Source organism: Pollicipes pollicipes, unplaced genomic scaffold, assembly GCF_011947565.3.
Source record: "Pollicipes pollicipes isolate AB1234 unplaced genomic scaffold, Ppol_2.1 Scaffold_3087;HRSCAF=3621_pilon_pilon_pilon, whole genome shotgun sequence".
Lineage (NCBI taxonomy): Eukaryota > Metazoa > Arthropoda > Thecostraca > Pollicipedomorpha > Pollicipedidae > Pollicipes > Pollicipes pollicipes.
Genome location: NW_023596225.1, coordinates 46747804 through 46766376, shown reverse-complemented (window position 1 = coordinate 46766376; position 18573 = coordinate 46747804). Strand labels below are relative to the sequence as shown.

Here is an 18573-nt window from a genome sequence, read left to right as displayed (position 1 = left end):
AATTTAATTTAGAATAGTAATTCTGCTGGCGGAAAACCGAGTAAACAAGCACGGTACACGGCTGAATTAATTGGTTAAAACACCATGGCACACCAACATCGATAGGTCATTGATACGCTAGGTGCTGTGCCTATTGGCGTTTGTGGGGTCCGTCAGTCTGTTCGCAGTGCGTAGGTATTGACGATGGGGCTGGGACTCGCTCGAAAAAATGACCTCATCCCGTCGCAAGTCATGGTAGCCCCTCGCCACAGATTCTGGCTGCGCTCCTGTGTCAGTCAGCCTGTCTGTGTGACTGTCTGTCCCATTTTGTGTCGCGTCGTGTCCGGGCCGAACGGTGGATCGCCGGATGGGTGAAATCTGGACACGACGCGCGGGCGCACGAGTTGTTTTACACAGGTAATTCGCGAGCCGCTGCGGTCTGGGGCTTGGGCGTGGCACGCGGCGGAAGGGTCATTTCAGGCGCGTTAGTTTTGCACGGGCGGCCGAGAGACGTGACCGACAGCGAAGTTGACAAGCAGCCGTTCAAAGGCGTGGCCACGACTCGGTAAACAGGCGTCGGAGCAACAATGCATTGGCACGTTTTGGTAAGGAAAAGAATGGATGAACCACGTGCGGTGCCAGATGTGCGGCCGCACGTGCCACGTGTCATGTGCACAGACACGGGCAAGATGGAATTCCCCGCTTTTGGAGGTTGTTTGTTTATGGTATTTTGTACCATATTTCAGCAGCAAGCGCGGGTGGAAGCGCAAATCCCATTTCAAGGCGTCAATAAATGTACCGTATGCGATTCACGTGGGAAAACCCAGTTTGTGCGGACCGTGGTTGCGTCAGTAATCGTGGGGATGTCGGAATGTCGGCATTTTTAAAAACAGCAGCCACTGACACACGTCGTCGTTACCGCAGCCGGCATCGTGGTGAAATTTTCGTCACCGCATGCACCGATTCAGTGTCTGTATTCACCACCTATTGATTCGTCATTTTGTGCAATGTCCCGTCCAAACACCAACTTTCCTAAATACATACTGTCCGCGTCGTCTTAATGTCACCGAATGATTCGGGGCCTTCATTTCGGGTAATTCTACCATGACGTCATTGTGGGGCTTCTTGACAAATTTAAGCATTGTAGGCCCGTAGGAAAGAGTCTTTGGAGACAGTTTGTGGCAAATTGAGATGGTGCAGACTGCTAAAACACCGCCCTTATCAGATAAAACGTGTTTTTTCTAACACGCAAGGTATGCTTTCAGCGACTCATGTCTTTGCTTCAAACTGCAAGTCATTTTCCAGTCTAGTCAGTTTTCTAGTTAAGTGTCGTGTACGTCTAGTACATCTGATTGCGTCTAGTCTAACCTTTCTAGACTAAATTTTCCAGAAAGCGCTGTAACTGTATTGTTCATTTAATGTGTGTGCTTGCTGTACTTAACGTCTATTTTTAGAGTAACGCACATAGTTCTTGTCTCAATTAAGTCTTTTAACTCCCCATATATACAAAACGCGTTATTTCGCAAGGTTTTTGCAACGCCTTTTCATTCAAAAGGCATCTTAAATGTTTTTTGTTCATTTCAAGTAATGATCGTGTCAATTTCTATGCTCGTGAAGGATCATTTCTTATTTTTCCTCGCGACATATTTCAAACTGAATTGCCTTTAATCTGCGCAGGTGTGAAGACATGCGGCAAGAACAGAACAAGTGCTGTTTTCTCGTGATTAGACAACATGGCCGACTAGCTTCAAAATAACGTGAGACGAATTGTTGAGACGAATAACGTGAGATTAAAAGTACAATGCACTAAATGGTACAAATTTGGAAATCGTTATGGCAGTGTTTATTTCAAGTTTTGAGTTACACTGGTCCCCCGGTTTTGCGATTACCTATGAAACAAATGTAATGAAGTTCCTAGTTATATGCAAGAGCTATCTCTAAGCACGCGCACGCGTATTGAGGGAGGTGGAAGTGGCGAATGGTGGCCGACTGGTTTCCGTTAAGGATGTAAGCGATTCGCACTATGTTACTACACGAATAACCGAGTATGAAGCTTGCATCCCATTAAGCACATACGCATCTGGCAGTCATCCACCATACATACCCGTTTCCCGTTAAATATCCCGCTAAGCCATAGGCTGGATCAGCCGGGAATTTTTGCTAGCGATTTTACAGGCATCCATGAACACCGCAAGACCAGTTAAAAATGTTTATAAAAGGCTGCATCGCCTTTCCTGCGTTTTCAAGGAGATAGCTCAATCGGTTAGCGATTGCAAGCCCGCCGCGCGCTGGTTTGCCGTGGCAAGCATGTTTTTGAAAGAATTTGCATGACCATCGATGGCCATCTAACCAACTAAGATCATCAAATACGTTTGAAAACATGATGAAGTGAACCTTGGAAATTGGTTCAGCAACCATCCCGGGTCAGAGATAGTTATGATGGGCCTGACACTGACATCGAATAACTGAACAATGACGCCGAAATCGAGAGTGCAAATGTACGTGACACAAACATTACTTCGCAGAAAAGGATTCCATAGCAACGCAAGTAAAGCCAAAATGCACACAATTAATGCTTGTAGCAATAATTTGCTCACATAAACAAACAACGGCAACTTGCGGCGCGTAGAAGTACCACAAGTGAGTCAGCTGTTGCTTACAGCGGCACTTCTGACGCGGCGACTCTGCCTCTGGCTCTGACATAAAACTTTCCATGACGCAACAGAACGATCACGTATTAGGGACAATGTGTACAGTTGCATTGTGTATTTGCATTGTGTGTGTGACCAATGTGTACCAATTGTGTACCAATTCCTTATCCAGAGAAACCTTTTGCTGTTAAACACATAACAATACTTTACAATTGAGCTTTTTATCTCAGTTCGTGCCTACTTCAATATCTTCAGGCGCCCAACATCAACATCAACAGCCAAACATCATGGTGCCCAACATCATGGTGCCCAGGTGCCCAACATCACAGCCCTTTATCGGCGCAAAAAAGATCAGAAGGCAAGAGTTTGGCGTGGGGTTAAGGAGTGGCTTCGTGTCCGCACCAATGCATGGTGACACCATTCCAGCCGATATGAAAGCGCAGGGGGCAGTCTGTTCAGCGAGACAATGACCGTGGCCTTTCATCAGTGGTTGGCGGCCGGCCTATAAAAGCGAAGGCACAGTGGAAGCAGGCATCAGTTTCACTGCACGCTCGGAAAACAAACACAGCATGCAGGCATGTGCTTGATGAAAATTGGGAGGGGGGGGGGGGCGGAGCTTGGTGTGAAGCTGGGGACTTTTTTCATGAGAGGCATCCTGATCGAAAAAAACAAAGATGCCGAGCAAAGGGTGGTTTATTAATAACATACTTTCTATGGTATTGCAGGTCCTTGTCGTTGCCGCTGTGCTGGCTGTCGCCGCCGCCGCCCCAGCTCCGGAGGGCACCGGACTACAAGCCCGCTCCGGCCCCCTACCACCCGGCCCCGTCTTACAAGTCAGCTCCTTACCACCCCGGAGCCCCAGTACAAGGAGGAGGCAAGCCGTTCGCCTACGACTACGCAGTCAACGACCACTACTCTGGAGCCAACTTCGCCAAGAAGGAGGAGAGTGATGGCCACAACACTCAGGGATATTACTCGGTGGCTCTGCCCGACGGCCGTGTTCAGCACGTCAAGTACGTCGCTGACAACTACGGAGGCTACAACGCTGACGTCACCTACGAGGGAGAGGCCCAGTACCCCGAGTACCACCCTGCTCCTGCCTACAAGGCTGCTGCCCCAGTTGGCAAGCCCGTGTACAAGTCTGCGGCATACTAATATTATGCTGATAACGACCACCTATTTACACGCATGCATGTTTTGTTATGATGTTTCCTGATCGGTTGTATTTCAATATAAGGTACTGCTCAGATTTCCTTGGTGTTACTGAAGGCAAGCAGTTCTCGTCGTTGGGGCAAATGTACGTGTTTTTGATAGTGGCGCAAGCTTCGCACGTTCCTCAGTGTTCCACAATTACTTTATTAAAGCAAGTGGTGATCTACTGCTTCGCCACGAAAACACATCGCTCTGAGCACCACCCCCCCCCCTCCCCCACCCCAACCCCCCCCCCCCCGCCACCGCTTGCAAGGCTGCAGTCCCCACACCACAAGATTGTCTAGAAGTCTGCAGGACAGCTCTCTCATTCTGGCATAAAAGCCTGCTGCATACTAGTCAGATACTGCAAATGACCTGCTCTTTGAGCGCAAGAATGTTGACATGAATGTTGAATGTGTGATACTGTTGTGATCCGAGCTGTTATATATTAAATCAATAAGTTCCTATCCATGAGGTTTTTACACAAGCAGTCATAATTTTTCTGTTGTGTGAATTTCAGCGATACGGGTGCGACAACCATAGGCAGATCCTGGGGGGGGGGGGGGGCACGGGGCCATTGCCCCCAAAAAACTCTGAGAGTATGTCTTGGCCCCCCAAAACATTGCCAGAACTTCATAAAAGTTTCGTCTACTTACCGTCTGTTATCACCATTTGCAATAAACCCCATCTGACCAGTTGACTCTTGGAAGTAACATTTATGTTACGAGCTTTGTAAACATGAATACTATATATAGAAGATTTAAAGCATTTCGGTGCTTGAATGGTGTCCCTACTAGGTACTCGCGAGAGGCGCCATGTACCGGACCTCGCTTCCCACAACCAGCCAGCTGGCCGACAAACGCCCCCCCCCCCCCGCCCCACAAAAAACTCTAGGTTAGATCCGCCCCCTGGCGACAACCTACTTGAGCGTTCTACAAAGCTAATGACGATCACAAGGCGTAAAATCCTGTTTTAAGAGAATGTTCTACAGTTGAAGTTGTTGAAGCAGGGCCTCGGGTATGATGAAATAAGCTCACTTATAGCTACTGGCATGCTTTAAGTTGAAAAAGGTTGCTCCAGACTACACAATTTCTCTGCTTAGTAAATATGCTCCTGCATACGTCATTGTTTGATTGCGTCATCGTACCTTGCACGACATTGATTGAAAGCCCATTGGCGCCCGTTATTTGTGGAAATGATGTTCGCCAACGCCAGATATGAATGACTCAACAATTATATATTTGTTGGCGTTGGCGGCCCATCGCTAATAGAATGGCAAAAACTTTAATGTCATTGTTATGACGCTACGAATGCCGGGGTGACCTTGAAGTGATCTTCCAGAAAAACCTGCACATCTTCGGGGGTGTATGGCTAAGAAACTAGACAGGTTTAGGTCTTAAGAAGGGCATGGCAGTGAACTGTACCGAATGATCTCCGCGTTAGCTATTTCGGTTCCAAGTCACATACAAATGTCGAACATTCCCTTCAAACAACGACGGTTTTCATGAAACAAGTGTGGAGGGGTGAAAACAAAACTTCTGTGTGACAACTCGTCAGTCAGATAAACGTGTTGATCACAAGCAGATCTCGTTAGTCCAAACATCTGGTAGGTGTGACACCCTCTCAGCCTCATCAGCGGTATGGACCGGCAACGGCTAGTCCACGACGGCGAATATCGGGCAGCCACCTTCCTTCGGGATAACTCAGCCACGGGGACGAAGACTGGCTTGGCGACCACAACTGGGACGGCTCGGCGATACGACGAAGTCCGGGAATATCCGGCCGTCAAGATGAGCGGCAAGACGTTCGGCAGTGAGGACGGAAACAGAGGCGTCACACAGCGTTACGGACTTAATGGCATGTATAAGTTACGAAATGTGGCATTTTTAAGGAAATAATTTCGGCAGATATAATTATAACCATCGAATGCATCCAATGTTTTTATAACAGGTAAGGAATTGCGGCTGCTGCGGCACGCTTAACTAAGTTTTAAGTGAGGCTTTGTGAGTTGCGTTCGGCCCCAACCATCGCCCAACGCTCACCACAACCTCCATGTTAAAACACCCGCATGCTGCTGGGATACGTGGGACCGCATAATACAACATATATACGGGAAGAAAGGCAGCATGCTGTCCGATATGTTGTCGAGCTTTTTAAGGGGAAATACATGTCATGAACGTCATTACGAGTTTTGAACGGGTTTGGTTTGGGTTGGGTGTCCCTCTAACAAGAGACGAGATGCTCTCAGCTCTCAGACGGTCGCGGGTCAGAGGTGTTTAGTAAGACCATATGCTGATGACCATCTGTCAGGCAGTTTCAAAGTAATACTTTCACAGAACACCATTTGTATTGGTAACAGATACTTTGTTTCCGGAAAAATATTTGAATTTCTTTGCAATCAACCGAAAAATTCAGAACCATGTTATGACGAAACATTAAAAGCCCTAACAATCCATGCCACGACATCACTAGCTATCAACATAAATGCTCTTGTAGTCTTAAGTTTCGGTTTATGTGAACGTCGTTTGTCACGGCCGGATCAGACATATGGGCGGTTGGAAACGTACAGTCGCCTCCGTCAAAACAGCACAACTCGACTGAATCCTGTTATTGGAGTGACACAGTGAACGAAATTAAAAACACCACGCTACACGTAAGAATATATTTAAATGGGCAACCTTCCAAACCCGTGACTAATATGTCGCAGGCTTATATGCCGGGGCGGCATTGCTGTAAGCAGACTTGTGGACGGACTTGTAGGCCGTCCCAGCAACCTTATAGGCAGGGGCGGGGTAGTACTCGGGGAACTGGGCCTCTCCCTCGTAGGTGACATCAGCGTTGTAGCCCCTGTGGTTGTCAGCGACGTATTTCACGTGCTGAACACGGCCGTCGGGCAGAGCGACCGAGTAATATCCCTGGGTGTTGTGGCCATCGCTCTCCTCCTTCTTGGCGAAGTCGGTGCCGGTGTAGTGGTCGTTGACGGCGTAGTCGTATGCGAACGGCTTGGCCTCCTCCTCGTAGTTGGGCCCAGGATGGTAAGAGGCCGGCTTGTAGGAGGGGGCCGGGTGGTAAAGGGCCGGAGCGGGCTTGTAGCCCGGCGTCTCCGGAGCCGGGGCGGCGGCGGCAACAGCCAGGACGGCGGGCAATGACGAGGACCTGCCATGCCGTAGAGATTATTAGACGGTTCAGGCAGTCATTTAATCAGAGCAGTTTTGCTGCCACACATCTGTGCAATTTCAGTCACATCGCGAATCCCAGAGTGCGCTTGTCTTGATGTAAGCTCTCTAGTAGCCAACAGGGCACCATGCCAATGGTATCATTCCAGCACATACCTGCATGGTGTGTTCTGATGGCCGGGTGTGCGGTACAAGTGGTGTCTGCTCCCTTAGTATTTTCGCTTTTATAGGTTGGCTGCTAACCACTGACAGACGGTCACGGTCAGATTCCAGTGAACGGACGCCTCGGTATCACAGGCTGTGCTGACGAATTCGCACGGAATTCCTGGTACACGCCCGCCTCCTAGAAGTTGACTATAATGCGATCCATGACGTTGTATATGGACAGATCATCTAATTTTTACAGGTGAGTTGGGAGATGAATACTAAAGAACATGTGGTTTATGGCGCAGCAGGTTTGTATCAATCTTTTGAAGCAATACCCTGAACGCAAAGCAATCATGCCAACAATTCGTAGCTCTTTGTTAGATCAATACACGCCATATTCCCATCCTCAACTGATAGGTGCTCTGACCGCGACATGTCACGTTTAAGGCCCATCAGATCGCATCTAATTTGCTTCATTTTTGGCTGTTTTTCATCCAAAAGTGCTGATAAAGTGGGTCATATCCGACAAGAGTTCAAAATCGGGGCAATAGGTATGACATAAATGCATAAGAATGAAAATTGAGGTCGGTCATGTCATTAAGATGTCCCACACAACATTTCTCAAGAAAGCACAGGCGGGAACGGAAGCTGTCCTTCGGAGCAAAGGCATTTGCATGTACTCTTTTTGAAGTGTTTTGAAGCTAATTGACCTCTCATTTGACTTTTCCAGGTATGAATCGTGCCCGGCTCAAACGTACGGACGTCACACACATTGGCATGCGTCGTATCAATTGCGGATTGTGTTGCCACTCACATGATTAGGCTTAAAATGACCATGTCCGGATTGGAGGTAAGCAAAATTTCGGTCCTACGCATGAATCTTAGCTTCAAGTCTTATCATCCCAGACTTATGATTTTGTTATTATGCACACATTTATTTACTGTAATAATTTTATGGCTCAAAGCCTCCTTAACCACGGTGTCCATGCTTTTGGCATGTTGAGCAGCTATGCCGGCAATGAAGGGTGAATAAAAATTACATGTAACATAAATGTTTTAAGGTCATATACACATTTTCATCAAAACGTTGACAGCGAATTCCAGCCGTTTCTCACATTACTTCAGGCTACGACATGCGATTAAATGTGACGTTACGAAACCAATTCTTAAGAAACTATATCACCAACTGATGTCATGAAATGATTTTGAAAATTCGTGAAGAGGGACACGTAATTTCGTTAGGGAGCGTTTTAAGAGAGTGTTAAGGGGAATGTTCCACATCTGTATGGCGTTTTGAACTGAAATAGCCATCTTGAGAACTTTTTGATGCAGTTCACGGTAGTGTCCTTTTTAAGACCCAAAACGATCTGGTTCCTGAGTTACACGCCCGCGAAGTACGAAAAGTCTTATTTAGAACCTATTTCAAGATGTCCTTCTGTTTAATGACGCCATAGAAACGTCATTAGATGCCCGTAATATTACAGGCTGTTTTCTGCTTATGGTCAAAACAGCATGGCCGCTGGCACATTCGCAAAAGCGATGATGCGGCATGCATGATACAATGCGTGGAAGATGCTTGGCTGTTAGCAAGATTCCGCTGTTGAAAAGCGTGTCGCGAACGTAAGCGTGAGCACTTTCGGGTTGAGCGGCACTCGTCGTGAAGGGGTCATTTTTTCTTGTTCCTAGGCCACAGGTCAATGTTATGAAAAAAACACCACTGTCTGCAAAAAAGTATGGCACCCAAAAAAAACGGGCACTCTCCCGAAAGTTGTAAAAGGGAAGACGCGACGGCAAATCTGTCTTTTTTCCCCTGCCGGCGTTTTTTTCTTCCACTGACCTATCTCTTACAGAGAGCTCGGTTGACGCCTTGTGAACCGGAACACAGAACCTTGCACGGGTTTATGGGTATGACATTAGAAAATTATTAGGGAAACATTACAGTAATTATATATATATATATATATATATATATATATATATATATATATACATATATATATATATATATATATATATATATATATGTGTGTGTGTGTGTGTGTGTGTGTATATACATATTTCACTAAATGTTTCACACATATTTTACCACAAATTTAAAGTTTTAACAAAAATTGTGTACAAAAGAACAAAAAAACAATGTACAACGTCTTGAACCGCATTACCATGAACCTTCCTTGGGATTTGTTTTGAAAGGAGGGCCCCGGTGAAATCCGGTGTTATGACTGAGAATCTGTGTGGAAATTGCGAGAAAACCTGCAATTTGATAGTTCCGTGAGCTGTGCAGGTGTGAGATCACACTTATTTTACAAAATAGTGTGCATCGGTGCTTGAAATGTGTGTGATCACTGTTGGTGTGTGCCAGTGGCTTGTATTGATCTTGATGTGATAGGGAGTGTACGTGCGAGGTACTTCTGAGAGAGAGCATTATTTTGGTATTCTTTAAGCCTACTGACACCCAGTTAAATGCGATACATTGATGCCTGCCTCTAGCTTTATGTATGTGTTTGTACATGACAAAAGAACGCTGGCATACTAATAGAAGCACTAGCACTTATGTTGCAGGGGTGTACAAAGGCAAGCTGGTATTTCATAATGCACATGCTCAGTGTATGCTCACATTACAGGGCTTTGCACAATTGCCTTCCCTAAAGAATTCTGAAAACACAGTACTGTATAATTACTAATGCACATTGTACTGTCTTCACAAATTTTGTATGCAGGCGAGCATTGCTTGCGACTCATCAATGTCATAGTCACTGCAACTTGTGTAAGATGCTTGGTGCTGAGAAAGGTGAAAAAGTATTGCTGTTGGTGTCTTGGATGAGACTTAATAAAATTTTATCATCAGCCTTGTGTGCAGTGGCAGCTTTTTCCCCTCCTTGCGATTTGCTCACGCAACCACGACTACATTCACTTGCCATGTTTCAAGCCTTGTGCAAGGTCGGCATGTTTGCAGTGTCATTTCACCACATGTAAAATTGTCCTGTTATTGTTTTTAGTAAAGCATCCTGATGACTGCAGCATGTTGCATGACCATAGAAGTGGAAGGTGTGTTTGCATCTTTCTGACCTACCTTTTGTGGATTCCCAAAGCAGGCCGAGCAAGTGATGCCGTTTATTGGTTGTCTGCTTTGCTAAAATAGTTTGTATATTGTACCGTGTGTTTTTGATCAGTCACGAGTCAGATGGAGAATCAGTACAAGAGAGGACACGTGACTCATCTTTTCATGATGGAATTTATTATGAAAGCAGCATGGATTGCAACTACCTATCTATCAACAGCAAGAATGTCATTGCATCGCAATGATTATATCAGGGTTCGTTATTAATTGCATAAATAATTCTAAGCAAAACAAAACAAATTTTTGGTAGCCCAAACCTACCATCTTTACCATAGCGATAGCAATGCTTTGGCAATCAATTTATAGCAACGTTACAAATTTATTAATTTTCGCATGGCACCGCATTTCCAGGCACAAACAATAAAGAAACTAAGTACTGTGCACATCACATGATATCAATGTCAGGACTACAGCACTGCAGGCAACGATGGGTCAGCAATAGAGTATTGACAAAATTATCAAGAGCATAACAGCAACAGCAGCAGCACAACATATCGTGCATTCACATGAATAATCTGCCATAAAAGCTGGAGATCGCTTCGTTGCGAATGTCCAACAGCCTACCAAAGCTTTTCTTACGGCCAGCACCGAGACAAAAAATACATAAACGAACCACCCACTAATCCATCACTCGACCCAGCCCCCGCGACGAGAACGGCCAGCTGGCGTAAGCTTTCGTGTGTTTCGAGGTATTCTTTAGGTCTGGCTGCCAGATGGTGTCAGGTATTGCTGTCGTCACAAAAGCATTCCATGACGCCTTCAAACAATGACGTAATGAGGAGTATTTTTTAAAACTTTGAAATTGTGCTACGTGGCGTTGTTTTTAAACCTTGGAAGCTTACCAATAGTTACAAGTAAGCTTTTTCCATCATATCTGATGCCTACCTCAATATCTTCAAGTGTGGAACATTCCCTTTAATGGAAATGTCTGCAGTGGAAAAGTTTGCAACAAGTTGGGAATAAATGTTACCTGCTTATAGCATATTTCTACGGAAACTATGGCGGCATAAGACAGGTAAAACTGCTTCATCGCTATCGATTCATCCTCGCTAGACGTTAGCGTGACGTCACTGGTGCCAAGACTTCAATGTGCGGTGATTCGGTAGTCTCCGGACGTAATGCTGAGAGGCGAACGGAAACTAGGTATATTCTTGTAGATAGTGAACAAGCCGTTAGAGGAAGGTGCATATAGCCAGCGAGCCAGTACCATATAATTTTGCAGCGATTATGATAATAAACTTACCAGGCAACCGCAAAAACGTCGCAGACAGCAATGGCAGGCAAAGCATATTCACACATCGGTGTTATACGCAAAGGGTCAGAGAGCATGGGGCTGCATGATGACCTGCCAATATGATTGACTGAACACCTGCCAGCGTGATTGACTGAAGACCTGCCAGCGTGATGGACTGATGACCTGCTAGTGTAAATGACTGATGACCTGCTGGTGTCACTGACTGGTGTCTTGCTAAGGTGACTGGGTGATGACCTCCCAGTGTGCCTGAATGAGGATCTGTCAGTGTCACTGACTGATGACCTGCCAGGGTGACTGATAGATGACGTTTTAGTGTGACTGACTGATGACCTAACAGTGTGACTAACTGATGATCTGCCAGTGTTGTCAAATCGCATCCAAATATTTTAGAGGAGCACCGACGCTCGCACGGAACACCTTTCTCAAATGGCTGTCGACGATGTGGACATGATTATCAGATGTGAAAAACCGTCTGAACCTAGTCTTCAAATCATGTAGCCTTTGTCTCGTGAATAATCAGCCATCTGATCAAACCAGGCCGAATATGTATTTTTGGAGCGAGTGTGACTCAAACACTGCCCCTTCGTTTCAGGTCAACCGAAGCTTAATGTGTGAGGATTTTCTCAAAGGTCTGCCAATATGTAGCATTACTGCTGCGGACGAATTAATCCAAGCATTGTTTACGTTCTGCGACGTATACCGCAGCACTTCTGGAACACGACACCGCCAGTATCATCAGATACCTTAGACCACAGCTGTGTCATCTTCCCAGCATACATTGCTTGTTGATGTGTGTATGGCAACAGAAAGGACTAGCTCACGGAAAAACCGTCTTATCAAAACGTTCCTTGTATATACATCGCATAACGGCACATCACAACGCACAGTTTCAAAACGCCAACACGACATGCTCGCTTCTAATACGTCACATCCGTCTTGAAGCTCGGGGCAGCCGTCTTGTGGGAGGACTTATAGGCAGAGGTGGAGGACTTGTATCGAATGGCCTCTGGTTTGTCTGTCTGGGTAGCAGATGTGTAGTCCGGGGCAGCAGATGTGTAGGTCAGGGCATCAGATGTGTAGGCCGGTGCATCGGTTGTGTAGGCCGGTGCAGCAGATGTGTGGGCCGGGGCAGCAGATGTGTGGGCCGGGTCAGCAGGGGTATAGGAAAGAGGAAGAGCATTGTACGCAGGGACAGCAGACTTGAAGTCAGGTTGATGGGCCTGGGCAGTGGACTGGTAGGCAGGTACAGTTGCGTGATAAGCAGAGACAGCTGTCCCGTAGGCTGGAGCAGCAGGCTTAAAGGTGTGCTTGTAGGCCGGAGTGGTAGCCTTGTAGGACGGGAAAGTAGGCTGATATGCAGTGGTGACGGTTGGCTGATGGACGAGAGTAGCGGCCCTGTACGCGGGCTTGTAAACATTGGCAGCAGTCTTGTACGCCGTAGCAGCAGTCTTGTAGGCAGGAGCGGGGTGATACTCGGGGTACTGAGCCTCTCCCTCGTAGGTGACTTCAGCGTTGTAGCCGCCGTAGTTGTCGGCGACGTACTTGACGTGCTGGACACGGCCGTCGGGCAGAGCCACCGAGTAATATCCCTGGGTGTTGTGGCCATCGCTTTCTTCCTTCTTGACGAAGTTGGTGCCGGTATAGTGGTCGCTGACAGCGTAGTCGTAGGCGAACGGCTTGGCCTCCTCCTTGTAATGGGGCTCCGGATGGTACGACGGGGAGTCGGGAGCCGGGGCAGCGGCGGCGGCGGCGGCCAGGGCGGCGACGGCGACCAATACCTGGGAACGAAAATCTGGTCCGCTACACATACTGAAAAGCATTGCTGATCGGAACTGATATCAGGTCTTTAACTGTTTTCGACAAGTTTCTCTTAGCTATGTAGCTCCTAGAATTATGATTCATAAACTGAATCTGACATCGCATTAATCTTTTATGCACACAAATGCACATGAGATGACCACCATAGCGACCAATATCGTAGTTTTAGCTGAATCACTTGTACGGACCTTCATGCCACACATTTTGATGGCAGGGAATGCAGTGCAACTGATGCCTTCTCCACAATGCCTTCGCTTTTAAGCGCCAGCTCCAAATCGCTGATGGCCTTAGGTCACGGTCCGATCCCTCCACATACGACCGTTTGGCGATGGACCCCCAGCTGGGCTCTCACGGCCACTCCCTGTTGGTCACGTCCGTCTCCACACGCGGCGACCCTGCGGCCGCTGACCCGTCTCAGTTGCAGCAACCTCGGGCGCCTACCGCTCTCCCCAGATCCGTGACACCGAGCTAGAACGTCGCGCCCTGAGGTTTGAGAATGAATGTTGAAGATCGAAACGGCAGCTTACCGTAGAGATAATGACGGGGCTAGATTGACTGCAATGCAGAGTACGTCACATGTAATATCCGCAAGAAACGAAACTGAGTATCCGGGCGGTTCGTAATGTGCAAAAGGCAAGCTGCCAGGCACAACTGATGGTGCAAGATAGAAAGAGCATGTAAAAGCATGAGCAACGCACGTCAGGCACGATAGCGTATAGAAACACCAGTTCATTGACACAAACCTTCACTTCCTTAACAGTGGATGCCGAAGTACATGAAGAACCATCGAGCCGCAGACCAGCCATGGTGCGTATCGCAATTCCACCTTCCATGCAATTATCATAGCCATCGTCTGCTGTTGTTTCGATAAAGGCATGCTGCCGAAATATCAATCCATGCTTATCTCAATTCTCCTGTTCTTGTTTTCTTCGAGGAATAGGGCTATTACTACTGTCTTGTCTAGGTGGATTTTTTGCCTATGATATTTACAACAAAGAGTTTATAGCCGCATGACGGCATGCATTCCTATCTATGGCATCGTACTACTGTTACAGTGGTTTGCTCTTACTAGGAAAACTAAGCCTTTTTGTGTCAAATCCAAGTAGGAGACCACATCACAAAAATATACACGAGAAGACGAATGCTATGCTCTCCGATGCATTGAGAAGTTCATTTTTTTCCGGGTGAGAAAGATCATAAACATTATCACGAAATTTGAGCTTGAGCGGCTGGTATGATACGAGTCAGGAATTAGCAAAGCTTATGGAAATACGACGTAATGAAACGATTCATATTCAACCCGCAGCAACGGCGCTAATTCAGCAAGGGATAGTGGTTGTCGCTTCTACAGACAGATCTTAAGATCGCAACTTTCAGTATTATAATAGTTTCGCTTTTCGCGTCCCGGTGACATGAAAAAAACACTTGAGCCATGCCTTATGTCTTTCTGTAATGAATCTATGATTTGGACGTACGGTCGTCATTTTTCTTTCTGCTCCTTGTGTTCGCATCGCATCCATGGTAGACATTGATTTGGACATGGACTTAGACCGCATTGTTTACTGTAGATCGACAGCAAACTGTTCTTCGTGCGCCACATCTCTAGTCACCTACAAGGCTGTGTTGGCGATCTGCACGACTTGGCAAGATTAACCCTGGCTGTCCAGGCGCCATGTCAGGGATGAGTTGATTTAAGACGCGTCCGGATGGCCGTTTGGATATCCTTGCTTGGGTAGGGGTCAATTTGACCCCCTGAGATCTCAGGAACTGAGAGTGCTAGAGTCATCAACTTGACATGATGTGTTGGCCTGAGCGCGAGCTCACTTATGTTAAAGCTTGATGCTCCTGTGTCGTGACCCTCGTGACAAATAACGTTCAACAAAGTCAAACTCCAGGCTGGTTTCTCAAGTGCCCCAGAACCTAAGTACCTATTCTAGAAGAAAAGTCACATGCCTACTGAATGCCCGTGACTTTGTTTGACATTTTGAAGATCATGCTGACCAAACTGACCAAACCATGGAAGACTGCTTTGAATTTTACATTTGATTAAACGACAAAGATTACGCAATGCAGTATGCTCTGTAACAAAGATGTGGACTTGGGTTATTTTGGGTCAGTGACCTATTCTGACCTTTAAGAAGTGTATTGAATATTTCCAATGTCGTTTCTATTGTCAATCGATTCAAAATGAGCACTGGGAACTACATAACTCCCGTACAGCAAGCCCATGATGCTAAAACAGCTTGGTTTTGACCTTGGTTTGGACTTCACGCATGACCCTAGGTCGATTAATTTGCTCAATTTGGTCAATTTTTGTGTCGACTAAGAACAATTTCAGAGATTTATGCCTTCGTTTAACACTCCGTTGTTGCATCAGATTGAACGATTCCCCAGAAACTGACTTCGCTGAATCCAATTTGACCTGCCCTAGGTCAGCGGCCTTACAAGGTACATCTAAAGTTGTGATACGATGGCAAACGATCCGTTATTCAGTTGCCTGCAGCAATTCAAAATTTGGAACGGCCACGCCTCGCTTTTGGAAAGCATTCCGAGAACCCTTCGCGGAGTTAAGTGATGCCCACCCGAGCGCGCGTTAAACACTTCAAGACAACGAAGAAAATTGGGAGTTGTAGCGACTAGAAACGGAAACATCACACGAGTCTTCACGGGAGATGCCATTACTCCGTGACCATATTGAACATCGAGAGCCCATTTTCCACATAACTGGCAGCTTGATCACCTGGCAACACTGTAAACATACGGTACTTACTGAACACGGTCCGGAGGTTGCTCCAACAACAGACAAGTTCTCAGCCCTCAGACGGTTGTCGGCCAGAGGTGTTTGGTGAGACCATGTACTGCTGGCCACCTGTCAGGCAGTTTCAGCGTAATGACTTTACAAGGCACTTGTATTGATAACACAAACTTTCCTATCGGGACATGAAATGTTTTGAATTGCTCTACAATCAAACGGAGGCTTTAGGGAAGCGTGCAAAGATGAGACGCTCTAATCACCAGCAATCCATGACAGGTCGTTGCTAAAGGTCATTATAAAGCAGCATGTGGTCCTTGTCTTCAGTTTATGCGCACGCTTCTCATTATCAGATCAGAGACAATTCCTGGTCGAAGGCGTAGAATTGCCTCCGTTAAGTCGGCACGACACGAAAGAATGTTGTTTATTGAGGTAACGCAGGACAAAAAACGAAAAGCATCATAACGCGAGCACGCATAAGTTTGAATAACCAGCCGTTCTCACCCTGCGACTAGTATGCCACAGGCTTGTGTGCCGGTGCGGGTTGGCTGTAGGTAGGCTTGTTGATAGGCTTATAAGCCGGAGCGGCAGCCTTGTAGGCAGGGGCGGGATGGTACTCGGGGTACTGGGCCTCTCCCTCGTAGGTGACCTCAGCGTTGTAGCCGCCGTAGTTGTCGGCGACGTACTTGACGTGCTGGACACGGCCGTCGGGCAGAGCCACCGAGTAATATCCTTGGGTGCTGTAGCCATCGCTCTTATCCTTCTTGGCGAAGTTGGCTCCGGAGTAGTGGTCGTTGACGGCGTAGTCGTAAGCGAAAGGTTTGGCCTCCCCATTGTACTGGGGCTCCGGGTGGTAAGGGGCCGGCTTGTAGACCGGGGCGGGCCTGTACTCCGGTGTATCCTGGGCTGGGGCGGCAGCTGCAACAGCCAGCACGGCGGCAACGACGAGGACCTGCAATGCCATAGAGGATATGTTATTAACGACTCGCTCATTCCAACATCTTTGTTATTTTTCCGACCACCATGGATTTGCCGGAAAATCTCTTCCATCCGACAGATTGCTACATCAACAATATAGTTCAACCACATACCTGCATGTTGTGTTTTGGCGGCCGAGTGTGCAATGAAACTGGTGCCTGCTTCTGCAGTACTTTCGCTTTTATATGTCGGCTGCCAACCACCGACGAAGGCCACGGTCACCTCACTGAACAGACTGCCCCCCCAGCACGATATCATCCGCTGGACTGGTGTCAACGTGGATTGGCACAGATCCGTAGCCACTCTTTAATGCACGCTCCACTCCTTTCATGCGTTGCGAAGTACAAGGGACTGCTGTTAATAGCACAATTGCATTACTTAGTAAAGGTGCCCTTCTATACGTCATCGTTTGATTGCGTCATTGACCGTTCTTAAGTTATCAGAGTGTCGACCAGAGTGGCTACGTTAGAGTTGCCACTGAAGTGGAGAGTGACTCACCTGTCTGCTTCGACGCACTGTAAAGTTGGCGTCGTTGTGTGTGTATTAGCCTTTTTTTCGCGTTGTTCTTGCATTTTCTTAAGTGATTGATAATCTTACCATATATAAATGCCTTTGGAATTTACCACCAAACACGGCTCGTGATCGAGGCATGCAATCTGCGGCGCAATCTGGCTGTTTGCCAACTGTCTTATGACGTGATACGTTCATCACAAAAGTCGGATTCCGCCGAATGGTGCACCACCACCTGTGACTCAATGAACGTTATGGGGCTAGGTAGGTGGAAAGGCACCCTACAAATTGAAAATGTTATCCGCCTTATCCAGGTACGTGGGAGGCAAATTTTTTTTCCGCGCAGAGCACTGTTTATCTGGTAACAAATGTTATGAGCCTATGCATGCAAAAAGCATACGCACCTTCTTCCACTATGTACTTACCTTGCCGACAATGTATCTGACACACCTAGCGCAGACAATATTAGATGCAGCAGATAACAGACTAGCCACGCCCCCACTCCCTCGCACCACCGGCGGCGTCACGACCACGGGACACCAGGCCGTGTAAGTTCGAAGTGCATTGTCAAAGCTTCCTGCTTGAGGTTGTCACGCACTTCATCAAGGTTTTCGTTGAATTCTTCACTATCGGCTCACTGGTTAGACATGTCTGCCACTAAGTATATTTCTTATTGGTATGAAGGCTCAGTTGGTTAGTACGCCACATTCCGATTCACCCACCTGTCGCAGGGTGGGATGGAGTCGCTTTAGGCGCTCGCCATCTGCCCTCAACAGGTAGAGCCTGCGGCCGGTGGCAGCGGTCGCGCTTAAGGTCAGTTGTCGTCAGAGGGCAGGCCGGACCATGCCGACCATTGCGGCGCGTTAAACTCTCGCCACCTAATTCTGCCGTTGCCGGGAATTGCGCAATCGTATGGTAGGGGGTCAGGGCTCACACAACAAGTGCTACATAGCGCGGGCTCTGATGCCAGATATCTATCAACTCAGAGAGTTCGG

At 47.2% G+C, this 18573-nt stretch overlaps 1 protein-coding gene across 1 annotated transcript; it reads right to left on the bottom strand.

Moving 5' to 3' along the window:
- Positions 1-6514: 6514 nt before the first annotated feature.
- Positions 6515-16691, bottom strand: LOC119090278 (adhesive plaque matrix protein-like; the record flags this gene model as incomplete). Its single annotated transcript, XM_037213060.1, has 4 exons — positions 6515-6668; positions 12922-13024; positions 13130-13220; positions 16614-16691. Coding segments are annotated over 4 exons (426 nt in total), but the record flags the coding sequence as incomplete, so codon positions are not given.
- Between the last annotated feature and the right edge of the window lie 1882 nt (positions 16692-18573).